Source organism: Papilio polytes, unplaced genomic scaffold, assembly GCF_000836215.1.
Source record: "Papilio polytes unplaced genomic scaffold, Ppol_1.0 DF821956.1, whole genome shotgun sequence".
In the NCBI taxonomy this organism is placed as follows: Eukaryota; Metazoa; Arthropoda; class Insecta; order Lepidoptera; family Papilionidae; genus Papilio; species Papilio polytes.
Genome location: NW_013527248.1, coordinates 1,571,863 through 1,599,245, shown reverse-complemented (window position 1 = coordinate 1,599,245; position 27,383 = coordinate 1,571,863). Strand labels below are relative to the sequence as shown.

At 34.0% G+C, this 27,383-nt stretch overlaps 4 protein-coding genes across 5 annotated transcripts; 2 read left to right on the top strand and 2 right to left on the bottom strand.

The window, feature by feature from the left end:
• Positions 1-45: 45 nt before the first annotated feature.
• Positions 46-17,310, bottom strand: LOC106107599 (cationic amino acid transporter 2). Of its 2 annotated transcripts, none has more exons than XM_013288491.1 (14): positions 16,981-17,310; positions 14,442-14,690; positions 13,250-13,378; positions 11,975-12,130; positions 11,449-11,553; positions 10,743-10,880; positions 10,104-10,252; positions 9,528-9,625; positions 8,662-8,801; positions 7,752-7,854; positions 6,808-6,956; positions 5,737-5,903; positions 4,909-5,017; positions 46-1,522 (listed from the first exon to the last, which is right to left on the bottom strand). In XM_013288491.1, the coding sequence occupies exons 1-14, from the start codon at positions 17,072-17,074 to the stop codon at positions 1,383-1,385; spliced, it is 1,926 nt and encodes a 641-aa protein (XP_013143945.1). In that variant the 5' UTR covers positions 17,075-17,310; the 3' UTR covers positions 46-1,382. The 2 variants fall into 2 exon arrangements, with proteins under 2 accessions (XP_013143945.1, XP_013143946.1); XM_013288492.1 differs by lacking the exon at positions 16,981-17,310 and adding an exon at positions 15,120-15,275.
• Positions 1,529-3,267, top strand: LOC106107601 (lipase 1-like). Its single transcript, XM_013288494.1, has one exon. It carries the CDS (start codon positions 2,045-2,047, stop codon positions 3,218-3,220), a length of 1,176 nt encoding a protein of 391 aa, XP_013143948.1. The 5' UTR covers positions 1,529-2,044; the 3' UTR covers positions 3,221-3,267.
• LOC106107604 lies at positions 17,278-27,156 on the top strand. The gene is made up of 6 exons (XM_013288497.1): positions 17,278-17,362; positions 24,502-24,627; positions 25,923-26,034; positions 26,278-26,420; positions 26,485-26,639; positions 26,936-27,156. The coding sequence occupies exons 2-6, from the start codon at positions 24,614-24,616 to the stop codon at positions 26,986-26,988; spliced, it is 477 nt and encodes a 158-aa protein (XP_013143951.1). The 5' UTR covers positions 17,278-17,362; positions 24,502-24,613; the 3' UTR covers positions 26,989-27,156.
• LOC106107602 (lipase 1-like) lies at positions 19,745-21,126 on the bottom strand. Its single transcript, XM_013288495.1, has one exon. It carries the CDS (start codon positions 21,088-21,090, stop codon positions 19,924-19,926), a length of 1,167 nt encoding a protein of 388 aa, XP_013143949.1. The 5' UTR covers positions 21,091-21,126; the 3' UTR covers positions 19,745-19,923.
• Positions 27,157-27,383: the final 227 nt, after the last annotated feature.

Genomic DNA, 27,383 nt, shown 5'->3' with positions numbered 1-27,383 from the left:
TTTGTTTCAAATAATTTAATATTGGGAAATAATAAAAAAATAAAACACTATTGGTAAAAGCTTTATTTCTCCGCCAAATGTCAGAGGAATGGTTTAATCACAAAATATTGCATAAAAACTATGAAAGGGTAAATTAAATTGCAAAAAATAACACTGATTCAACATTTAACAATACTTATTGAAAAATTGCCGTTTCACAGCCTTTTTTCTAATACTGTTACACACAATCACTTAAGTACAAATAAAAAAGTTACATTTAAAATAATAAAAATGTCAAACGCTTATTCGAGTCCAAATTATAACAGATCTGCTATTGTCATTTTATAAAATTACTTAAAATGATCCCTATGGAAACTAATGTATGTTTAAATTTTGCAAAATTAAAATTTTAAACAATAATACAAATATTATACAGATGATAGACAACCATTATCAGATATCCTTTCTTACATTAATTTTAAATTTACACAGAAGTTAATATTTACCATAAAACATTGTTTGAATCAAAAAAAAGTGACTTATGATAGTCTACAGAGGAGCCAAAACATTTTTCACATAATCTTCATTTAAAATGTCATAGAAGTAAAAAAAAAAAAAACAATTTAATCGCGTTTCTAAAATTTTTTTAAGGAAAATTCCGTAAAAATACATTCTCTATGTGGTTTAAAATTTTTTTCCTTAACTACGACTAATTCTCTGATAAGTAATTATGTCACACTGTAATTGTGACACAAAAACCATGTCTTAAACACAATCCTAGACATAGATCTTAACTATTTTGGTATTTTCACTGCAAACACACTTAAAAGTACAATAGACTTAAAACTAAAGCAAGAGAAATCATTTGCAGGCAATACTTTGGTAAAAATTACTAAAAGGAACCAAACAGTTTCTATTTTAAGTGTCTAAGTACAAAGCTATAAATGCGTATCTTAATGTAGCGGTTTACAAAATTGTAACCTACAAATTCTGAGTTTTAAAAACAAATTCAACATTTAACAAATTATTTTTCTTTAATCGAACAATTTTTGTACAATGATTCGATATTCAAAACTTTGAATTCTAATTTTAAAACACAGAATAAGAACTTTCTAGAATTCGATTTTAAAAAAATACAATCTTTCAATTTTATAATTCGAATATAAATTTAAAATTCGAATTCTAAACACAGAATTCAAAGACTCAAAAATTTTAAATAGAATTCGATTTTCAAACACACAAGTTTTAAGCCGAATTTGAATTTAGAATTAAATACTCGATACGAATGAGACGACCGTGCCGCTAGGACTGATGGCGTCGCAAACACTATGACTGTCGCCATGTTGCGGGCACTCGCCTTGCAGACACTTGCCATGCAGACAGTCGCCCCCTGTTGCGGAGTGTCAGCCGAGCGCGTGCAGTCCGCCGCGCTGCAGCAGCTCCGTGCGACTGTCGTTATGCAAGTCGGCCAGTTGCACACTGTCCAGTGTCTTGCGCCGCTCCGCGCTGTGCCACGCACCGTATGTTACGTAAATTATTAAACCTGCAAGGAAAATATGGTGTAAAGCAGGGAAGTGTAAAGAACACACGTGATATGATTGAATTAAAAGGAATTGCTAGCGGAGTTATCGTAAAAATATAAAAAAACAAACGTATTTCCGGGAACCATAAACATATCCGGGTTCATTGAATGATGGCATTTTCCTCGACTGTGATCAGTTTCCACATTTTGGGGATATGTAGTAACTAACATCCATACATCCATAACATTAGCACTTTACAATCTATTTATTAAATCTGATCAAAGCTGCTAAGCTGCATTAACTACTTTCCTTGCTTTTTTTCTATGAAAATGTTACTTTTTGTGTAGCAATAAATTCTCTTATAAATCGAAGTCTTTAGTTTAAATTTGAAACCGCTAATGCACAATTCTGTAGCAAGCATTATCTAAGACAGACAAATTACACGACATTCATTTGTTTAAAACAATTAACCTTAAAAAAAATCGGTAAAAAACATCCAAAACTACCTACTAAACTTTATCAGTATACAGTTAACAATTAACATGGCGACTTGTACAGTCTTTCTGTTTTTAATTGTGTTCAACTTGTACGCGTTCGGTTTCGAAGAGAAACCATTAAATTTCGTTCAAATTGGAAATAAATATGGATATAAAGTTGAAGAAATTATTGTCATAACCGAAGATGGGTATATATTAAAACTATTTCATATAATAAGTGTAAAAAGTGTGAAAACACCGGTGCTATTAATGCATGGGATAACCGATTCCGCCGATACTTGGATCATCAGGGGAAATAATTCCCTGTCTCTAACCCTGGCTGCTAACGGCTACGACGTTTGGGTTGGGAACTGCAGGGGAAATAAATACGGCAGAAAACATATCTACCTAGATCCGGACTCTGATGATTTCTGGGATTTCTCTTTCCATGAATTTGGATACTACGATTTATCAGCAATAATAGATACGGTTTTATATTTAACTGGGAGTAAAAAAATAAATTTATTGGGACATTCACAAGGTAATGCTATATGTTATGTTCTGACATCAACGAGACCTGAATATAATAATAAAATTAATATTTTAATAGCTTTAGCACCGATATGTTTCTTACAAAACCTTCAACCACCGGTAAGTAAGATAATTGAAGTGTCTCCCAAACTTGATAGGATCGCTAAACTCCTTAACTTGCAAGAAGTGTTTGGTGATAATTCTCTAATTGTTAATATTCTTCGTAAATACTGTCGTATACCGTTTATTGGTTACAAAACATGTATTTTAGATTTATTATTTTCGTTATCAGGTGATGACATAGATGAGTTTGAACCTAGTTTTGTTAGTACATTTGTTGATCATTTCCCTGTAGGTACTTCAGAAAAAGATCTTGTACATTTCGCTCAAGTGAGTTTGAGAAGGAAATTCGCTAACTACGATTACGGAATACAACGTAATATAGAAATTTACAATTTAACTGAACCAATGGAATATAATTTAAGTGCTGTTAATATAAAAGTTGCTTTATTAGTTGGTGCAAATGATAAATTGTCGACTATAGAAGACGTGGCTTTACTGAGAGAGAGACTACCTAATGTTGTCAAGTATTTAGTAATTCCCCGCAGAAAGATGAACCATTTTGATTTCGTTAGCGGTCTACATATGGAAGATTATCTATTTCCTTATATTTTTGACATTTTGAATACAGATACATATACTGAAAATTAAAATAGTGTTTCAATTTGCATCATTATTCATGAAGCAATGTAATTTAAAAATAAAAATTATATAATTCGTTTGTCATGTTTAAAATGTTATATATAATTTTATAGTAACAATTTAAAAAAAATGTATTTTTATGTTTTGAAGGGATTCAAAAACTACTGGCCGATATTATTTTTTTTACACTATATCTTATCACTGAATCACATAGGCTATATTTTTAACTGGCTTTTGCCAGCGACTCCGTGTTCGAAATTTAAAAATAATAACAAAGAATTAAAAAAATATAGCTTATTTTATTTACAGATAAATAACCTTTCTAACGGTCAAAGAATTTTTAAAATAGGCTAAGTAGTTTTTGAGCCTATTCATTACAAACAAACATAGTTTTCCTATATTAGTATAGAAATAACTGTTTTTAATGTATTGCAGATTAAGTCAACATAATTTATAACAAGTATGTAAATATTTTGATTCTATAATGTCCTAAAAATATGAAAATATAATAAACCTTTTCATTATTTAGTTGTTTCATTGAATTTCTATCCTAAAGAGTTTCAAAAACCTGTGTAAGATATTTAGACACAAATGATTTTTTTTTTCAAATATAGACGGACGGCCATATTAACAATACTTGTAAATTACTTTAAAACACACAAACTGACCTCCAATGCGACAACGCAAATATATCGAACGTTCCGTTGTCACGACTAGTAAAACACTGAGCTTGATGGCGATTGAGCCTCTGAGCCACTCCCTTTTTTTTATAACATAAAGGGCAAACGAGCAAGCGGCCACCTGAACCCGCCAAAATGGCGAAGCGACCGCTGCCCATAAACATCCGCAATTACAGATGCGTTGCCTACCCTTATCCGACGGAGAAGGAGACGCACATAAAGAGGATATTTGCCCTTCCTATGCATCTCCTCCACCGTCAAATCCACTTCCCCTTCCCATCCTCTCCTTAAAAGAAAAGGATGTTAAACAGAAAGGGACTTAAATTAGGTCTCCGGCACCACACTCATCAGACTGTACACGGAATTGTTTCCATTTGACGGCTGTCTTGTATGTGGTCGTGGTGTTACTGGCGTGCCCTGCACTGCTAACATGTTAAAGCGGGCACTACCACTGGAGAAGCCATGTATTTTATAAAACTACCCCCCACTATTCGTTCCGTTTCCTTATATTTTCCTTACAATATTGTATTAAATAAAGATATAGATATATAAGAGATAGTATTGATAAATAACACAGATTAACGAATAACTTTTAAGAATATATCAAAATAGTTAATAAGCTAACACCTGTAACAATAGTGTTAGTATATACTAGCTGTTCCCGTGCGACTTCATCCGCATAACATTATGAAAATTTTATTTTATTGTTTACATATGTAAAATTATCAATTGCATATGTCAAAATGACATGACGTGACAACCTTGCTTCCTTGGTGTTAGCAGCAACTTATGGTCTCTTTCCCACATTAGAGTTTTTATCCAAAATATTTACCTCCTAAGTTTAATGGAGTGAAAATATATAGCCTAAAGCGTGACGTAAGTGTAAGGCTTTTTATTAAAAAAAGAATTATTCAAAAATATGGTGTAATTGCTGACATCTTAGGCAACAAAGAAGTGTGTGTGTACGCTTTATAATAATAGTACATAAATATATATTTGTGGTGTAAGGTGACTGACCGGCAGCTATCCAGACGGCGAAGCGCAGCCAGGTGGCGTAGTCCAGATTCAGCATCAGGTACACGTTGATGAGGATGCTGACTCCCGGCAGCCACGGCACCAGCGGCACCTGCACAACACATCGCAATTGTCTTAAACCCCATTTCCACTAAACGCCTAGTACAGTGTCACTCAAAGTAGACACCTGGAATCTAGATGCGGTGTTTTATTAATGTTTTTTCAGCAAGAGTCTATTGAAATCAGTATTCTGAAAGATGTCCACGAAATAAAAGGTCTAGGAAACTCTGGCTTAGACATATGTAACTAGCTATAGAATATTTCACAGAAACTACATCATTTAAAGCTTAAAACCTTTACATTATTTCATCTATACTAATATTATAAAGAGGAAAGATTTATATTTTTGTATGTATCGAAATAACTCAAAAACTACTGTACCGAATTTAAAATTTCTTTTACCGTTACAAAGGTAATTTATCTGTGAGTAACATAAGGTAAATTTTTAATTTTACGAAGACCAAGTCGCGAACAGCCAGTTAGTTATAATTTTACTTCATTTTTCCTTACCGTTTCAACAAAAATGCCAAATTTCGCAAAAAAAATTACCTCGTTATTCAGTATTTTTAAACATTAACTTAAAGTAAAAAAAAACGCACTTTACTTTCGAACTTTTTACCTTGAAGAGGCATTTACAGTTTCACTGGATTTGAAATGGCTAAGTGCCTTAAGGTCCTAAACCTCGTTTATGAATTACTAAGCTCGAGGGCTCCCTCAGGGGTCTCGTCCGGGGCCGTCACTTCGTTATTACCGGATTGTGGTTATACTGACCGAGAAGGCGAGTTTCTTCTCCGAGACGGGCTGCCGGGAGAGGCAGTAGAGCGTGGCCAGCAGCAGCGCGGCGCCGCTCGCCAGCAGGCCCAGCGCCAGCGCCTCGCCGCGCAGCGCCGCCGCGCCCAGCCGCGACACGCACACCATCGTCACCAGGCACCACACACCTGGTATGCAGATTTACTGGCACTTTACTAAACGCTTCGGAATTTCAAATAGGTTCACTTAAATAAGGTAAATGTACCAATAATTGATCGTCAATTAGGAAGAAATACTAAGAAAAATTGCTCAAAAATCTGTTAATTTTTTTAATAAAAATATCAGTATTTTTTTGTTAATTTACTAATATTTCCTTTAACCATTCCAACTAAGCTCTAAGCTTCTGCTAGGATATGATTCACAATAGTCGAATGGCGGGATTTGAAGGCAAAGATCGGTTATCCATAGCACACCATACCAACCTCGATAACTCAAACCTTGGTAACATAAAAACCTCTACAACTTCAAAAAATAATATGTTCCCTTCCCATCGGAGCCCAAAACCTCTATAACATAGACCCTTGATAACTTAAAACCTCTATAACTTAAAATATTTTGTGTTTCCCTTGGACTTTGACTTATCGAGGTTCTTCTGTATTTACACAAGTTTCTAAGGACTAGGACTGGTAGAATAGTGATAAAAGTGCTTTTCAACTACCATAGTACCAATTACTGGTATATTTACCGTAAGAAATACGTCCATACTTCTCATGTAAATTGACGATATCCAATATCTAAAGTAATATAATTACTTCAATTATTTACTGGTTTTCTGTAAGTACAATACTGCAAACAATGGGGACTGTACAATCAGGGAATCTTGCAGTGTTCCACATTAAACACTTGTTTGAATGTTTTGTACACATTTAAAAAAACAATTTAAAAACGTTTTTATTATAATATTAGCGACATTACTTGCTATAAGAGTGTTAGGAGTTTATCATGACAACGAAAAAGGACAAATGTTCTAAAGTACAACACCGCGAAAGACCCTGATTGTACTTATGTGGTAATTCATTATAGTCCACTGACCGTACAAGGCGACCAGGGCGGAGACCAGCGCGCTGCTGAGCCGGGAGGGCGTCGCCAGCTGGTCCGCGTTCACCAGCTGCCGCAGCACACTCCTCGCGCTCAGGTTCAGCGGCTCCACGGCCCTGTGACCTGATAGACTCCTCTCGTATCTACCAGGAATTGCAGTGTTACTTAATAATATGTTATGGGGTTTATTGAAACATTTTTTACTATAACGTGATTATAATTTTCTTGTGAATATATATTCTTGATTTCACAAGTCTTGTTACAAATGGAAACATAAAAACAAAATAAAAACTTTATTTTATTGTTAACATTTGTGAAAGTTTTAATTGAAAATGTCCAAAGACAAAGGCCTTTGCCATTGGCCGCGAATTTTAGAAACTATCTTTAGCAACCTTGTGGTTAGCAGTTTTTGTCCCTTTCCCGCATGTCATTTTTTTTACAATTTATCTACCCAAAAAGGTTAATAGCGTGATAACTGCCTAAAGCATGTTATAGTTTTTTTTACAAAAAATAGTAATTATGAACAAATCTGTTGTGATTGCATCTTACATAAGTAGTGTGTTTACGCTTTATTAAATTAGTATGGATATATCTATACTATTATAATAAAGCGTAAACACACACTTCTTTGTTGCCTAAGATGTCAACAAATATAGCATATTTTTGAATAATCTTTTATTAAATAAAAAGCCCTACACTTACGTCACGCTTTAGGCTATATATTTTCACACTTAAACTTAGGGGGTAAAAATTTTGGATAAAAACAATAATGTCGGAAAGAGACCATAATTTGCTGTCAACATTAAGAAAGATTGCGAAGTTTTGTCATGTCATGTCATTTTGACATTTGCAATTGTCAATTTGACACATGTGGACAATAAAATAATTTTATGCAGATAAAATCTCACGGGAACAGCTAGTATTTGTGTAAATGTTACCTCAACAATAAGACGCAGGAGGCGACCATGGAGTAAGCGAGCAGTGTGCCAATTGACATCATATGGATTAGCTGCTCCAACTCGAAGATCATCGCCAGCGTACCTTCACACAGTACATATATAAATACAATTTACTTTATATATCTTACTAGTTTTCGCCCGCGACTCCGTTCGCGTGGAATTGAAAAAAAATCAAGTAGCATATACGTTCTTCCAGACTATCCTCTACATCTATGCCAAATTTCATCGAAATCCGTTCAGCCGTTTAGGCTACAAACTCTCACAACCATCCATCTAAACTTTCGCATTTATAATATTAGTATGATTACTAACATTATTATTTAGATGAATGGATGTTTGTTAGATTTTGTAGTCTAAACGGCTGAACGGATTTTGATGAAATTTGGCAAAGACGTAGAGGATAGTCTGGAACAATACTTATGCTACTTAATTCCACGCGAACGGAGTCGCGGGCGAAAGCTAGTATAGAAAATAATATAAATCAAAAATTAAATTTATAAATAATAGCATTTAAATTGAATTTTATTAACTTAATATATATTTTTCGAGATATAAAATAAAATAATGTTTTTATAAAAAAAAGTGCAAGAATACGTGAGAACTATAACCACAGATAAAATATTTTGATGGAAATCCATCGATTTTACATAAATTAAATAAACACCATATTTTAACTTATCGCTACCTTATAAAAAATAATTATATTTACCATAAATGTTAGTAATATTAGAAATTAGAAAATTTAGATGGATGTTTGTTAAAAGGCGTCTTCAAAACTTTTTTTTGTTTAGTTTACAAGAGAACATAGGCTACTTATCAAATTTAAAAAAAAATCATTTATTTTCTTTTGGGAAATGTTGTTAAATAAGTATATTCAGTGTAAACTGACCAGTGAACAGTCCCGCAATGATGGTGCCGACGAGCGGAGTCTGGAAGCGCTCGCTAACTGCGCCCATGAACTTGAACAGCAGCCCGTCGGACGCCATCGCGTAGATTATACGCGGTAAGGGAAACACTGCGCCTAGTAAACTGAGAAAAAATGGATTTTAGGAGAAACTTAGTAGTAAGTAATTTTTAATCTTATAAAACAAAGTTTAAAACACGTACACTACAGAAAATTTGTTATATGTACAGTCGGGGAAATTAACGGTGTTCTTAAAAGCTATCGTTTGAATATCAAGAAACGAGACGCGGAACAAAAATACAATGCAGCTTGTAAATGTATTTGTAAGTGCAAAATACAACCTCTTTGTCTGACAAGCAGTATGAATATAACCAAAGAGGTTGCTGGCCACCGAGACATTTGAGTGGTGTCTTATTAAGAAGATAGAAAAACAAGAGAAGAAAAAGAGAGACAAGAGGTCAAGATCGCGATATAATTTTTTTAATTAATTGCAAACATGTAGATAAGTTTAAATAAAGATGTTTAAGTTGGAAGAAAAGTTTTGTTTTGTATTTTTGGCTGCCGTGCTGTCGGTAACAAGTTAAACAGTATCTCTATAAAAAAGTCAGTTAGTACACAGCTAGTTTATTTTTTATTACTATCCCTTCTTCCGCATTCACTGCTATCTAATAAATTATAGGGAGAGGTGGAATTTGTCTCATTTAAATGAACAAGGTAATTTTTCTTGAAATGGAACGCCGCGGTTTTCCCCGACTGTACATACGCTATATAAATGACGATTGAAAACGCGAGAGTGAGATAGAATGAAAACGTACGTGTGTGAGAGAGATAGTTATATGAACTGTTGTTACCTTGAGCACAGAGCGCAAATAGCGCCGACGCTGACCGCGTACTTCGCCCAGGGCCAGCCCAGCTGGTCGTACACGAAAGGGAAAGGAGCTTTCTCGTCCTGGAAGAGAAAAGACAACAATAACACTTTTTATTGCGAAAAAAATTGCTAATCAATAATTTTTTACTCAATACAAGTTGATAATCAAAAATCAACTTTAACTACATGGACATAAGGTAACATTATCAGCAATTCTGATACATCTTGAAATGTTTTACGTGTCATTTTTTTATACCGCTATGTGACAAACGAACAGTTACATAAATTCGCCAAAATAGTGAAGCGACTAGACTGTATAGAATTACAGATATGTTGCCTACCTATTAATGGACAGAGGAGGGGACAAACATAGAAAGAAGACATTTTTAATACCGCGTCTTATTCCCTGTTAATTCTACTGCCATTCTCATCCTTTGTTTGTAAAAAAATCTGGAAGGGGAGGGGACTATTGTCTTGCACACTGTACAGAGTACGGGGGGACATTACTGCTATAGTTGACGTAGTGTACTAATTAGTGTCAATAAAAAAACTAGGTTACCTGCATGTAATAAGGCATCATGAGTGTGAGCACGGAGGAGACGCCGCAGTAGGCGAGGAAGACGATGAGCAGCGAGGCGACCACCGCGAACGGTATGGTCTTCTGGGGGCGGCGGGCCTCCTCGCCAGCGGTCGCCACACAGTCAAAACCTAACATTTATAATAATAATAGATCCTGTGCGAATTCATCATCATCAACTTGCCCTTATCCCTTACGGAAGGTCGGCAAAGTATGTGCTGCTCTTCCATACATCTCTATCAGCCGTCATATCTGAATCCACTCCTTTCTTAAGCATATCCTTTTCATATAATCCATCCATACTCTCTTCGGTCTTCCTCTATCTGAACGGACGGAAAGTATAGAAGAGAAAACGTCACATCCATCCTGTTCCATACGCAAAAATCTATAAATCTATAAATCTTCGACTAAAAAAAGTTAATAATTATCTAAAGTCAAGCAAAAGCATTTTTGACCGACTTCCCAAAAGAAGGAGGTACTCAATTCGTCTGTATGTTTTTTTTTTATTAAAAAGTTTATCTTCAATTCACATTCATACGTAATTATTAAGAATTTATTACTATAAATGGTATACGGGTACAAAATAGTCATTTTAACATATATTTGTAATAAATATCATACCAATGAATCCATAGAAGCAGACCGCCGCCCCCTTTATGATCCCCGCGAGCCCGTACGGGGCGAAGCCCCCGCTGCCGAAGTCTTTGCCCCCAGTCTTTGGCACCTCGGAGGCGGGGATGCGCCAGTTCTTTGTGTCCGCTGAAACAAACATATTAGAAAACATTTACTTTTAATAAGCTACAATTTTATATACCTAAATTTAAAAAAAATAGGTCTGTAGCGTATTTGCTTTTGTTGCCCTCAAATACCATACTTTTTACTATTATTATTGTTTAGATAAATTGATGGATGGATAATGGATGGATGTTTGTTACAAGATATCTCCAGAACTGCTGAACGGATTATAAAATGACATAGATGTAGAAAATAGTCTGGAACCACAAATTGGCTAAAAAATAACTTAATTCCACGCGGACGAAGTCGCGAGCAACGGCGGATCCATGGGGGGGTCATGAGGGTCAAGACCTCCCTGAGCTGGTTAGTCAAGAGCTTGACAAAATATATTTACATATTTTGTCAAGCTCTTGACTTGACTATGTGACCCCCCCCCCAACTGGCCCCAAAGCTGGATCCGCCCTTGGTCGCGAATGATTTTTTTCCAAGCTATGTAACTTTATTCGCTACCGCTATACAATTAAGTATTATGATTAAAGAATCACAATGTTAACTTACATAAAAGAGATAAAAAATGACTGTTTTCATTTACCTTTGAAAGAGCCGGATATAATAACAAACAGAACAACACACAGATTAACGCCCGTACAGAAATTGTTGAACTTCGTCGATTCTTTTACACCAAACGCGAGTGCAACTAAAATACACAAAAAACATTAAAAAGAATACCGACATTTTAAAGGCACTTAACTAAGAAGTAAAAATATTACACTTTATACTACTAGCTTTTGCCCGCGACTCCGTCCGCGTGGAATTAAAAGAAATCAAAAGTAAGTAACCTATGTGTTCTTCCAGACTATGCGTTTAGCCGTTTAGGTTACAAACTCTAACATCCATCCATACTTACTATAATATTATAAATGCGAAAATTAAGATGGATGGATGGATGGATGTTTGTGAGAGTTTGTAGACTAAACGGCAGAATGGATTTCAATAAAATTTGGTATAGATGTAGAGGATAGTCTGGAAGAACACATAGGCTACTCACTTTTGTGCCTAACTCCACGCGGACGGAGTCGCGGGCGAAAGCTAGCATTATCTAAATGAAAGAAACTTACTTGAAAACACCATAATAACCGAAAACGCAAAGAAATCAGGATATTTAGCTAGATGTGGCGTGTTCAGAGGCAATACCGCTTCCAGTTGTGTTGATATCGCTTTGTTTAACAGAGAGTCCAAATATTCACTTAATGCTTTCACCACAGACGCTGCACCTGTATGGAAAAACACTTTAGAAATGCTATTTTTATCTATACTATTATAATAAAGCGTAAACACACACTTCTTTGTTGCCTAAGATATCAGCAATCACAGCATATTTTTGAATAATTCTTTCTTTAATAAAAAGCCCTACATTTACGTCACGCTTTAGGTTATAAATTTTCACGCCGTTAAACTTAAGGGGTAAATAAATTGGGAATAAACCTTCATGTAGGAAAGGGGCCATAAACTACAAGCTGCCAATATTAAGGTTATTAATATTATTTTGACATTTGTAGTTGAGAATTTGACAAATGTAAACAATAAAATAAATTTTTTATAATTGCATGCGGATGAAGCCGCACGGGAACAGCTAGTTAAACCTATCATTACTCCGTTTAGCCAATCACATAAAACTAATATCCACTTGTCCATGTCACTTACAGTCGATTACTAAAAAACATACAGCGTCTTAAAAAATAAGGCCACAGTTAAACTCCAAATATTATTAATATTTTAAAGTCGGAAGCAGTGAAGTGTTTAAGATTGGTTTCAGTATTTGAAAATCATTAATTAAGACCCTTTTTCTATAACATAAGGTGGCAAACGAGCAAGCGGCCACCTGAATCCGCCAAAATGTCGAAGCGACCCCTGCCCATAGACATCCGCAATTACAGATGCGTTGCCTACCCTTATCCGACGGAGGAAGAGACGCACATAAAGAGGATATTTCCCCATCCTATGCATCTCCTCTACCGTCAAATCCACTTCCCCTTCCCATCCTTTCCTTATAAGAAGAGTGATAAAGAGAAAGGATCTTAAATTAGGCCTCCGGCACCACGCTCATCAGACGAAACACGGAATTGCTTCCATTTCAAGGCTGTCTTCTGTGTGGTCGTGGTATTACAGCGGACGTGTCGGCCCTGCAGTGCTAAGATGTTACAGCGGGCACTACCATTATGACACCCTTAGTGTAGATTTAACATACTAATAATCACTTAATGACAGTCTTGTAGTGAATAAATTTAGCACAAATCCACACTAAGGGCCTGCCTAAATAAAGCCTGAGTTTTGCAAAATGACACTTCTCTTATACTATTTTCAAGTCTTTGTTAACATTAATTTAGTGTTACCTATTATATACTCCAATATTAAATTCCATCCAATAATAAAAGCCATGAACTCTCCAACACACACATAGCTGTATACATAAGCAGAGCCCGCTTTAGGCACGCGAGCACCAAACTCCGCATAGCACAGACCTGCAGACAAAAAGAAATCATTATTACCAGTATTTTGTAACATTCCTTAAAAACTGTTTTTTTTTTTAAATATGCCCTCGTATTTTATTCAAATTAAGACTTAATTTGATTCGAAAAAATCATTTTTAAATGAAGATGTTGGTCGCGACTTCGTCTGCGTGAAATTAAAAAAATATAGTCTATATTACACACAGATAAATTGCCTTACTAACAGTGAAAGAAAGTTTAAAATCGGCCCAGTACATTTGAGTTATACATACATAAAAAACACAAATCTTTCCTCTCTATAATATTACTAACTGTTGCTCGCGTATTCGCCCGCGAGAAAGTAAAAAAAAAAGTAAAGATGTATCCTGTCACTCAGTAATGTGCTTTTTAATGGTGCCAGAAGTTTTAAAAACGGCCCAGTATTTTTAGAGTTATTTCAATACATACAAAAATATAAATCTTTCGTCTTCATAACATCAATATAGATTTAGACCCAATTGATGAAAAGTGAAATCTTATGATGTCCATAACTCTTTTCATGTTACCTTCACATTCGATTTTGTTTCATTTCTATTAAATTTACATTAAAAACAACTAATTCAAATTTTCTCTTCCAAATAAAATATCTCTTCATCACCAATATAAACTCAAATATATTTATAAATAATATAATTGGGAATAATAGCTCTTTGATTCTACATAAAGACTTCATACATGCACAGTACAAGCTTTATAGTTCGGTTAACCACTGACCTTGTATCAACAGATTGATAAACAATCATCTTTCATCCTAAAAGTTTATTACCAATTAACAAACATAAAATTTGATGAAATGCTTTTAAACATCAATAATGTACAGGGATAGGAAATATTATATACGTCCCTTTGTCTATTCAAGGTAAGACAATCTTACTATTATTATAAATGCGAAAGTTTAGACGGTTGTTTGCTAGAGTTTATAACCTAAATGGTTGAATGGAACACATAGGCTACTTACTTTAGTTTTTTAATACCACACACAGAGTCATGGGTGAAATCTAGTTAAAAATACTATACCAATATTATTAACACTTACCGGCAAATACACTAGCCACTGCAGCCAAAAGAAATGATAGTATCACAGCAGGTCCCGCGTAGTTCTTAGCTACATCTCCTGCTAAAACATACACTCCAACCCCTAATGTACTGCCTACTCCTAAAGCGGTCAGATCTAACGCTGACAGAACCCGAGCAAGCCTGGCTACACCCTCCTCCGCTGCCTTACGTCGTGAGAGGATGCCATAAGCCAAACGTGCTGCACGCACTGCTCCTGCCTTTATACCACCTGGAATAAATATTTATTTATGTACTCTTACATTACTTTCAGCTGACAGAGGAAAGATGTAAACGGAACAGCTATCTTAGATTTTTTTCAAGTGCATTAGGTTAATACAATGAAATAGGAATCAATAAAGAAACAGAAATCAAATCTATTATGATAATAAAATATAAAGGAAATTTATTTAGAATAAAGAATCAATATCGTAGTTTAAACAATCTTATTTTGAAATAAAACACATTAAATACTGAGCCTATTTTCAATATTATTTTTCTCTTAAAAAATGGAATTGTAAATGTATGCAATGTTACAAAAACTCACAATTACAAATACACAAAATGAAAAATGGATTATCACAAAACAATTTGCTACACTAAAACATGGTAAAATAAGCAAAATAGAAATGTTACACTGTAAATGAATTTTCACACTCACAGAACAATAACCATAAAACAGGCATGTTGTACAACCGAGCAATTGTATCGCATTAACTAGACTGGACGCTACACTAACTCAAGTGTATTGACCATACATTGATTGAATGTCGAGACATGAAATGGCACAAATCATTTAAAGACGGCCACAATTATGTTCCAATAGTTTTCATTCCAGTTCGTTACATTATGTATTGTTAACTGTTTTGTTTTTAGATACAATAAGCATTTACATTCAATTAAAATGACAATTATTTTTATTAAATTGGTCCTAGCTTGAAAACTAACATATGATTTGATAGCAAGGGCTTTGAAAGGGTAGGCAGTCCCCCATATTTTTTTTATAATACAAGGTGGTAAACAAGCCAGCGGCCACCTGAATCTGCCGAAATGGCGAAGCGACCACTGCACATAGACATCCGCAATTGCAGATGCATTGCCTACCCTTAATCGAAGGAGGAGACACATATAAAGAGGATATTTCCTCTTCCCATGCGTCTCCTCCGCTGCCAAATCCACTTTTCCTTCCCATCCTTTCTTTTTAAAGAAAGGGTGGAAAGGCAAAGGAACTAAAATATGGCCTCCAGCACCACACTCATAAGACAAAACGCGGAATTGCTCCCACTTTAAGGCTGTCTTCTGTGTGATTGTGGTATTATACCAGGCGAGCCGACCCATTAATGTGAAGATATTAAAGCGGGCTCTACCAGTGTTAAACCCCTGCCCTGTAGTGAATCAAAATACATAAAATAGATATAAAAACTGCTTTTAATAAATTAGATTTAATAGTAGCTGTCCTCCCTAAGCTTAGCCTCAATCATTGGTTGGTACACACAATATTGTAGAATTTTCTGGAATCTTTTTACTTGCAGTATTTTGTTTCCTAATATTAGATATAACTCATACTTTGATATTATACTGGCAATAATTATATATTCAAATGTTGTCAATAGCTAAGACAATCAAATAACAGGTTTACCTTGATGAAAGTTTGTGAGTTTATTAATGTTCATGGTTATTAAGGAATAGCATATTTATGATATTTCTTATGTATTGAAAAATTTAGCTTTCAAGACTGTCAGAAATTTATCAATTAAATGCATCTGCAATTGAAGATATCTCTAGAGAATGGTCACTTTGATATTTTGGCAAATAGATGTGGCCGCTTGCTGCTATAAACTTGAAATATTGAAAGAAAACATTTTATCTCTATTTTAAAGAGAAATAGGGAAAACAATATTTAGAGGGGTTTTTGTATCATGTTACAAAGAAATCATAGCGACAACTGTTGTACGTAAAAACTAAAAAGCAATGACATTCGAGAAATTTTGATATAAACATTTGAGTTACTTTTGTAAGGAATGAATATTTTTCTAACAAAAAGAGAATGTAATAGAGCTATTGAACAACTTTCTAGAATTTTGAGCAAACAAACCTATTGATGAAAATCTGGAACAAATTTCACCTTTCCATTTTTTTACTTTTTTCCTTTTAAAATGATCATGTTTTAGAATGCTCTTGCATCTCATGTACAGTTATGAATTGCAAGAAAGTCTACATAGTTTGAGTCCATTCATTAATATTGACTTTTAAGATTTTACAAAATATGTTATCTTTATAAGTGCAAAACCAATTTCGTGAAGTTGGTAGCCCATCTACACATGACTGGAATTGTATAGCCATCTAATGTTTATGGCAATACATTTGAAACTAACATGAAGGGAGAGCTCTCCATAGCTATCTTTGCTAGATTATTCTTTTATAACAATTACAAGGTTACTTTCGACTGGTATATGAGTATTTTCCTTGAGGAAATCAAATGACAAAAATAAATTTTAATATTATAAATAAATGAACCTTACCATCCTCATAGGCCTGTCGCACCGTATACTCGTGTCCAGGATGGTTACGAACCGATCCATAATTTGTAAAATCATTTAAATCCGGTGCGGTCATTTTACCAATACACTGAAATAACCTATTTTCATGTAATTAGTTAGCCAAGTAGGCTAAGGTTAGTCGTGTAAAAATTAAAATACATCAGTGTAATAAATTAAAGCACGGCTTTTTTCAGTAATTCACTAAATACATGATTCTTATTGGAAGCAAAAATCACTAATAAGAGTGGTTTTGCACTTGCAACTTGCGGTTTCACTTTTGCGGATTTTGCGGTATAAAATGTAACGTGACACTGACAGCTGATGCTATTGGAATGCCATGCCAAATGCCAATGTAAATAGTGAGGTACGTTTGATTTATGTTTTTAAAATCGATTTCACATTAACATCGTTTCTCAGTATCGATTTAAAAAAAATTACCTCTACAATTTATCTATATTATCCATATGGTTTTATCAACTACTGTTGAGTTAACCGCGACTTATTGGAGATATTGAGCCACAAAAACCTTTTAAATCAAACAACAGGTTTCGTTTCGACTGCAACTGACTAATTGGCACATGTTTTGTCATTTTCACATTTTCTTTAAAAAAAAAACAAATATACAACTCATGTGTTATAACATTTGAAACCTGAGATTTATTTTATTACGTTCATGATTTTAATCGATCGTTTGCAAAATCGATATTCGATTAGCTTCACTAGATGTTTAAACGTAAAAGTCGTACTTTATTGCGTCAGATCGGTGGAATAAGTTAGGTATAGACGTCATACAACTTTACATATTTGAAGTTCTTAACAAATTTGTGCCGCCGGTTTAAATATAAGATAACAAAGGAGCAAGCAATCAACTTATTTCGCCAAAATAGCAAAATGACCACTGCTCATAGGTAGCCACATTTGCCAAAGCGTTGCGTGTTTTATTTTAATACTAGCTGTTCCCGTGCGGCTTTATCCGCATGAAAATTTTATTTTATTGTTTACATTTTTCAAATTATCAATAGCAAATGTCAAAATGACATAACATGACAAACTTTAGCAATCTTTCTTTCTTGATGTTGGCAGCAACTTATGGTCTCTTTCCCACATTAGGGTTTTTATACAAAATATTTACCCCCTAAGTTTAATGGCGTGAAAATATATAGCCTAAAACGTGACGTAAATGTAGGGCTTATTACTAAAAAAAGAATTATTCAAAAATATGCTGTAATTGCTGACATCTTAGGCAACAAAGATGTGTGTGTTTACGCTTCATTATAATAGTAAAGATAAAGATAAAGCAGTCAGTTCTTATTGACTTGTCATGGCCACTAGTAGGAACAATTCTATAGCAACTACGCGGTTCTTCAGAACTGCTCATCAGTTAATTGGTGGCAAAATTGATAGATCCTTGTCCGCGCAAATAAATATAATGTTTGCGCTAACATTACCGTTGGTTTTCACTGCCGACACACATTTGCGAACATAATCGTCATCTCTTTTCTGCCTTTTGAAAATAACAGAGGTTGTTAACATGTGTTTGATATGTTTGTACTCGTTCTTCTTGTTTTTATAAGTTGTTTGCATGGAAAGTTGATGGACATTAAGGGTTACTATTTGCATATTTACTTAACCACGCTCTCTAGTACAGCTACTTAAGTTTTTCAGTACGATTTTAAAAGTAAAACACTTACCAATAATAGCCAGCAAAAGGTCCCATCCTTTGCTCATTCTAGAAAATTTCCGAATATTCACAACGTTCACTGTACTAAATTCTATTTTAACTGATAGAATACTAAAATTAATAATGTGTCTAAACACGAATATTTCTAAAAATGAACGTGTTTGTGTATCATTTACATTGCCTTATTTAGCATTTTTGCTGACAAATGTTTTATATTTCAAGCTGTGGTAGCACATGTACAAATACATTTTATATCTCTATCTGTTTTAAACAGAGTGACAGGGATGACAATATTGTATTTTTCGACAGTGGAAGTTCACGGTTAGCATCATTTCATACTTGCAATAATGTTGGTGCTGAGTTAAATATATTTTTAATTGCCAATATAAATGTCATGACCTAGGACTAGTCAGCTATACTCGACTATTTGAAAAAACAACATAAAAATGGGCTTGACATTTAAAAACAATTGTTTAAATCAAGTATGATTTGGATGGAGTACCATATCTTACTAATCTTACTAATGTTATAAATGCGAAAATTTAGATGTATGGATGTTTGTTAGAGTTTTTAGCCTAAATGACTTAACGGATTTCGATGTTTGGTATAGATTTAGAGGATAGTCTGGAAGAACATATAGGCAACTCACTTATGTTTTTTTCAATTCCGCTCGGACGGAGTCTCGGGCGAAAGCTAGTTATTCTATAAATGGGTCGATCACCCTTTTATGGAATAATTTGAATTCTAGTATACTTAAAAATATTTTTAATTAACCAGTACATGCATTCGAATAAAATGAGGCCAAGAATAACTAATGCGTCGAACAGCCTTGATTAGTTCATGTTTTAAATCAAAGCAAATATTTACAAGTCACATTTAAATTAGTTGCAGATAGAAAAGATATGATTTCATGGGTAATCCGCGTTCATTTTACATAACGGACAATTTTTAATTCTACTTTGTGGCAAAATATCATCCTTTACAGCCAGTAATAATGTACATTTTAATTAGGCATTATCATATGCTTGCTAAATCTGTGAAGCAGTAAAATGAATAATCAGGAAGTGTGTTATATAATCTGTAATGAATTCAAAATATGTTTGCATATAACCTTGCCAGGTTGGTGTTAGGTTTTTTCATTGTTTTTTTTTCTAAACATATCGTAAAAGGTACTCACATCATAAATCTGAAGAAAATGATTATGAATGTTTTTAAACATGTAAACAGTAAAAAAAACTAGTTAGTTAGTTGTACTTTTTTAATACTGATAGTATATGTGGAAAAAGATACTGGTCCATATTCCGTCCCCAAACATGATCCAAATGATTGAGTTTCTTGTGTTCTAACAGGCGGTACTCGACATTGGGTAGTCTATCTCTCAACAATTCCGTATCTCGTATAGATGACATTCCATCATTTCTTCCTACAAATAAAACTACTCTCATCTTCACCTTCCCCAAATCATACAACGGTGGTACTATCGTATTATAAACTGCGATATTTCTCATCGGACCGTAATCATACTGAGAAAAACTTCTACGCAAAGCAACTTGTGCGACGTGAACTCCATTCTTCCTCGATGTACTCGTAGGATAACGGGACACCACAACCGGAAGAAACTCAGGTTCAAATTCTGAAGAATCACTGCCACCGATTGCGAAGAAAACACCACGCGCGCACACTTCATAACCAACCTCTTTCTGATTACAGAGCGATTTTATTACCCCACTATAAACTGCTTCATCACTGAACACCTCTTCCATACCAAAAGTTTGTAATAAATTACCAACAGTTGGTAATAATTCTAGCAAAGTTGATACTGGCGGCTTCACATTGTGTAGGAAACATATCGGAGCTAAAGCTATCATTACTTTTATTTTTTCATTGTATTCTGGTCGAGTTGATCCCAGGACGTAAAAGAGGGTGTTGCCTTGCGAATGACCGATCGCAGTCAATTGCTTTTGATTCGTTCTCTCGAGAATGTAATCGATCGTTGCAGGTAGATCGTAGTATCCCATTTCGTGGAAACTGAAGTTCCAGAAATTTCCATCATTTGGATTTAAATATTCATGCAATTTTGAGCATCTGTTACCCCTTGTGTTTATAGCCCAGATATCGTAGCCTCTGTTAACAAGAGTTATAGCGAGCGATCCGTTTCCTCTGATGATGAAAGTATCAGAACTGTCGATGATCCCGTGAACTAGGAGTACAGGTCTTCTGTCGTTCCCTGGGATATGGTACAGTTTTAGTATATATCCATCTTCTGTGATTACATTATGTTCTTCAACATTATGTCCATATTTAAATCCCAATCCGGTAAAGTTCAATTTGCTGTCTTCGTTAGTATTAAGAGCACTAGAAATGCGTATGTAAATTGTAAAAATGTTTATTAAAATTGTTTGATTTATCATTTTAGTTCAAAATAAACACATATCGTGTTGTTGAAGTTTCATGTGTTACTGAAACAAGTTTTGTACGTGGTAACTTATTAAAGCAAAACTCGGCCACAACGCCCTTGAAAATGTGTCTATAATTCGTATATTTTTACATATACATAGAACCTTATGGTACTGGTAATTAGGAAGTTAGACAGATCCTACATTTCTCACGATTAATTAACGATGTACATAGTTAACATTAATATAGTAACAAGTAAATCTCGTATTACTTAAAATGGGTAATATTGTCAACCAAATAAATTTCAACCTTTGACTTTTTTTATTATTATATAACTTCATGTATTCAAGTAAATATTTATAGTTTGCCTATTTAAAAAAATATATCGAATAAAATTTGTATGAATGTAAATACCGTACTTAAAAGACAGGTATCGGTGTGACAAAACAGACACGCATGTCGAACAATTGTGAACTATCAATATTCGGTTTAAATAAAATTTGTCGAACTTAACTAAAGTGACTACTTTCTTATTAAATAATTCAGAGGACAATTATAGTATTGATTACAGTGTAGAGAATTTAGCGATGACATTAATAATAGCGAAATCCAATTCGATGACGTACGGCTGTAGTAGTAATATAATGTATTTTCTCTCATTATTTGTAATAGTTATGCAGGTCATTATTAATTTAAGAAAACAGTGATTTTTTACATTCATAGGTTATAAATATGAATCTATCGATTCCAACTTCTATCAGAATAAAAATCGAAAAGATTCATGCCTGATTTTACACAATCCATCCCTACTAAATTGTCAAATGAATTGTCAAACTAATCAATCTTATTCTTATTTATAGTTTGTCGAAATTGTAATCGAATTGGATTACGATATTATTATTGTCATCCCTAAATTCTCTATACTGTAATCAATACTAGAATTGTCCTCTGAATTATTTAATAAGAAGATAGTCACTTTAGTTAAGTTCGATAAATTTTATTTAAACCAAATATCGACAGCTCACAAGTGTTTGCTATGCATGTTTGCTTCGTCACTACAATACCTGTCTATTAAGTACGGCATTAGTCTTCATACAAATTTAATTCGATACTTCATATGCGTCGTTTATCAAACTAATCTATCTTATTTCCAAAAATTATAAATATAACAAGACTTATATACTTCGGACTTCTTTTGTCTTTATTGTCCTATGAATTTATTTACTTATACTTATTTACCTAGCCTTTTTTAAATACAGATAGAACTAACTAGTTACTATTTATGCCGTAATAAATTCTTCAACAGACAAAACGTAATTAAGACAGAAAAAAACATCAAGGTAATAATAATTTCCGAAGAGTGTTAGAGTTTTAATATGTTTGTAAATATTTCCGACATTGGCTGAGGTTCTTTTGCTAACAGCCTGCGGGGCCATTATCGTAAACTTTCAGGAAAGCAGAGAGCGTGGGCGGGCCCCGTGCCCTTCCTTTACAACTTGAAAGCCTTTAAGTGTTCTTGAAGTGATGCCTCTATCGTTTTAATTACCTTTTTTCAACTTGAATCTAGAATTTCTTTAAACGGTAAACTGAAAGAAATTTATAGAAATCTCTTATAGTACTATTGCGTCATCTGTATCTATACTAACATTATGAAGTGGAAAAATTTGTATTTTTGTGTATTAAATTATGTCAAAAATTACTGGGCCTATTTTTAAAAATCTTTCATAGTTAGAAAGGTAATTTATCTGTGAGCAACAAGTCGCAAGCAACAGCTGGTTCTAAATATTTTAAAACATACTTTATAACCTAAAAGTATTTGAAACCCTTTATTGTCGAAATTACTGGCATTGATTAATTCCACAAGTTGATTTAGAAAAGGGGTTAGATTCAACAAAAGGGTTTAAACAAACGGCTTTACAAATACAAACGCCCTTCTATAAAGTTCGGAAGCATGTAATAAGAAAAAAATGAACTTGAACTTCCAAATGGGCTGGTATTGAATGGTCGTAAAACAATTGAAACGAACCATAACCAAAATCATACATGCGCATAGAAAGACACATTAAAAACATAATATTTCATCTATGCATATAATAAAATTGGAGTGTCTGTTTCAAAAGAAAAATTTCAGATTTAGGGAAGATGATTTTTTTTTATAATAAAAGGGGGCAAACGAGCGGCGAGATCACCGAGGTGGTCAACGACCACCAAATACGACCCTAAGTCGTATCGGTTTTGAAATACCGCTTAGGACAGACATCGATGACGAAAATCTCGTTTAATTTTTTTTTCGTCTGTCTGTCCGCAAGCCGCGTTATTCTTGGGTATTCTTCGTTACGGAGTTTTTCGGGCCAATTTCGACGGGACTTTCACTGGAGAGTAGCTGACATGGATAGGCATATTATACACTATTTAAAATTCCGCCCTGTCAAAATGGCTTAACTGGTCCAAATTTGCGCTAACAAGGTTTTACTGTTTAACAACGTTCGTAATAAAGTTGAAATAACTTAATTTGTAAGAACACAAATACTTTTAATTATGTAGTCAGTTAGACATCTTAAAATGGGCTTAAGGTTCTCTTATTGTAATACAAAAGGTTAGTTTTACGTATTGTTTTATTTTAGCCTCAACTAACGATATCCAAAGTTCATATAAGAGGCTTATCAGATAAGCGGCATACAAGATAAATTGTTTTAAATTCATATAGTTACATCAGTTTCACTTAGTTATAACCTTCGTTTACATTTATGGTAATTTAAAATAACCATGGGATTTACAAACAAAACAACTTTATATAATTATACTGTTATTTTGTCAGTTTCATCAAGAAGAGTATGTACTTGTATAGGGAGAAACAATTGTGGAAGTCCACGCTTAGAAAATCCTAATCAAGATCCTTACAGACGAACATATTATATTTACTTCTTTACATAATCGAAAAAATCGCTTCCCGCTCTCTGTCCTTATATATGCTTGATCTTTGAAGCTACGCAACGGATATTAATGCAGTTTTAATAGATGTAGCGATTCAGGAGGAAGGTTTGTATGTATAATACATCTTTAAAATAGTAGAGTAAGGCACTGTCCCACCAATTTGTAAATTGTCTGATAATAATCCAACGTGTGAAAAGTGTGATAGAAATCGAATTTTGTTTTCTTATCTGACAGTGACGTCAATTTTAAGCTATCCGAGTCCGAGCCAAGCTCTATCAACCAATGGTGAGACAGGCCCTAATACTTATAATTTTAGAGTTTTGTAATATGATATCGTGAATGAATAAATTTACGTATCAGCATAAGACTCTTACAAATAAATGCCACAGAACTCGAAGTCCCAAATAATGATGTTTCTACTCGTCTTGTTAAAAAACATTTCTTAAATAACAAAAAGAAAACAGAAAAAAATGAAATCCGCCCACTTACAGGTAAGGATATAAATAGAGGTAGGGCGGGAAGGGCGTCAGTCGTGCGCCGGGAGCAACCCTTAAACAACCTCTGTGTGGCCTGCAAAAGACTGTACTAACGTGCTTTGAAGACATGGGATCTATAAGGTTAGTTAAAAAATGCTAGGCGTCTATTTTTACCCCAATTTAAAGGAATTTTTAAGTGGACAATCAATATTCATATTTTACTGACTTCTCTTGACTGTGTAGAGTATGTAAACTAAAGATTATTATAGCAGTTTTTAATTAAAATTTCCTTTCATAAAACTTAACAATACCTTGATTCTGAATAGCCAGTAATAAAAAATCTTCGAGTATATTCGTCAAAGTTAATACAACATTGTAACAAACGCTTCATTGAAACATCTACAATGTTTACTAAATGTAATAAAACCAAGATACCTTCAAAAGAATAAAAATAAAGCAAATTCAATTACTAATTTTATTTCAGGAATTTTCCTTTACTTACTATATTTATAATCTATCCTGATTTTCAAGATCCTTGTTTCCGTTGATTCCGTTCGTTACTAATATATATTGTATCAATTTATATTAACATGAAAACTAAAGCTTTCTATGTTCTAGTTGTAAATGTAAGTATATCCGAGTATATTTTTGCACTCACCTCCCTGCAGACATCCCCCTGTCTGACCTCAATTAATCTGAAAGTACCTGGCAACTGCTAATTGACGGCAGAGGCATATTGCTATACGTTCGCGGCAGGCGCTATAAATAAATTGCGGATATGCTGGGAGGGTGGATTTATTGATTCATTTATTGAGTACAGGCTTATTAAATAGTGTTCATTGCATTATTTATTATTTATATTGTTTGGTTAACAAGTGTTAATATATTACTATGAAAATTTACGATATTTAATGTTGAAAAGTAAAGTAATTTTTCGTAATAAATCAAACTTTACAAGACAAAACAATAAACATCATTCATAAAGCTACAGGAACAAAACAATTTATTGTAAATTACTGAGTTAATAAGAAGAAGTAAAATAATCACCTTTTTGGCGCAATATGAAATGTACATATTAATTATTAACAAGGTACATTTATTGCGAGAAAAGGGCAGACGAGAGAGGTTCTATTCATAAGAAAATCGATACCAGACATCGCTAAGGGGGAAATATACGATGTATTGTTTGCTCCAAATAAGAAAAAAGGGATTTACTTATTGTATTTGATATCTATTGAATGAGGATCTCCCCTGATGAAATACATGCATAAACACAAGTTTTAAAAAAAACTTTTGCTACGTATTGAAAAGTTAAAGCGCCTGTTAGAAACCAGCCGCAAATCCAAAACAACTAATAACATTAGTGTAGGTTTGGACCTGTGAAAGCTGATTACCAAATGTCTCATGACGTATTGAATTTGTGTTTCAACTCTAAGGAACAAGAACATGCTGTTGTGGTCAGCTGTATGGGCACTGCTGGTCACTTCAGGTGCTGCCCTCGACTGGTACGACGAGCCCGGAAGGTCTCTCAATGAAGACATCTATCAGGTACTTACATTCACCTGCGACTCTGTGTGCGCGGAATTTAAAAAAAGTAGCCTATATGTTTTTTTAGACTAAGCCAAATTTCTTCGAGGTATGTTCAGGAGTTTAGGCTACAAACTCTAACATCCATCCATCTAACCTTACACATTTATAATATTAGTAAGATTACAAATTAAGGAACTCCCTTAGTGATTATTTAGCGACTAACTAAACGTGGACAAAAAGTGTAAAGCAATATTTCTTTAGAATTACAATGTGGAGGGAGGTCCGCGTTCGCTGGCTTCCGCAGACGATGGCAAGGACGTTGTAGACGACATGGGTCGCGCTATGTTGCTCTACAAAATAATGCAGAGTCTAAAACTCAGCAAAGGCATCGCCGGACCTTACAGGTAACCGTTTATCACTGACGAATTCATACTAATAATATTCTCTACGATAATGTGATTGTTTTAGACCGAACCTTGATACCGATTACGTGGACCAACCTCCAATGAATACGGACATCAAGGTGGTAAAACGGGTGACTAAAGCCGCGCAGCCCGAAGACGCGAAGAAGGCCAACGCTCAGGCACAAACCCAATCGAAGCCAACAAAGGTGAAAGCGACACGTAAGTTTACAATCTTTTGTCATATGTGTGTTACAGTGTTTATTTTTTTCGAGAAAATCTTTACAATTTGTGATGAATTTTTTTTAAAAAAGCTGCCACACTAGATGTCTATTATGCTTGCTTTTACAAGAATTGTAAAGTAAAATTAAACCTTGACTCAATCGAATAAAGCTCATGTTTTAGCGATCAAAATCTGCTGTGATCTACCCCACAGTCTGTCTGAACGGACCCTTAGTTATTGGTTAATTTACCTATACTTATTGTATTCAATGTCATATTGTTTATTTTGTTTGCAGGCGCTCCTGTTTTGTGCTACTTCAAACTTTGCTCCTATCGTGTGTCGTTCTAAATTGTCAAATCGGTTTTCTGTATCACTTAAGCATACTTAAATTATAATCGATTATAATCATCTAACTTAGCTGGTTGCTTAACTACCATGTTTTAATATTAAATTGATCTCCTATGTTGTAGTAATATATTCTAAAGGATTTTAAAAGTATTTATCTTTACTAATACACCAAATTACTGTCTACGTATTAATATTATATTTAAATAAACTTATAAAAAGTCTTTTATTTAAAACACCTAGCAACAATAACTTTTTCTTAGCAATAATTGATTTTATTGCTAAGAAATAGTTCATTATTCTTCTGTTTTTGACTTCTTTAACACAAACTACGCAGTCGTTGCTTATTAAAACATCGCAAAATACCACATCAAATTAATCCGCATATGAAACGAAAA

Bases quoted from the DNA above. Each gene is read 5' to 3' on its own strand.
- LOC106107601 (XM_013288494.1), top strand. From the start codon at position 2,045: ATGGCGACTTGTACAGTCTTTCTGTTTTTAATTGTGTTCAACTTGTAC.
- LOC106107599 (XM_013288491.1), bottom strand. From the start codon at position 17,074: ATGACCGCACCGGATTTAAATGATTTTACAAATTATGGATCGGTTCGT. The intron at 10,881-11,448 runs GTAAATGAAAAC...TGTTTGTTTCAG, and splicing joins TATATCCGGCTCTTTCAAAG to CGGACACAAAGAACTGGCGC. The intron at 7,855-8,661 runs GTCAGTTTACAC...TACTGTGTGAAG, and splicing joins CATTGCGGGACTGTTCACTG to GTACGCTGGCGATGATCTTC.
- LOC106107602 (XM_013288495.1), bottom strand. From the start codon at position 21,090: ATGATAAATCAAACAATTTTAATAAACATTTTTACAATTTACATACGC.
- LOC106107604 (XM_013288497.1), top strand. The intron at 26,035-26,277 runs GTACTTACATTC...ATATTTCTTTAG, and splicing joins TCAATGAAGACATCTATCAG to AATTACAATGTGGAGGGAGG. The intron at 26,640-26,935 runs GTAAGTTTACAA...TTTTGTTTGCAG, and splicing joins AACAAAGGTGAAAGCGACAC to GCGCTCCTGTTTTGTGCTAC.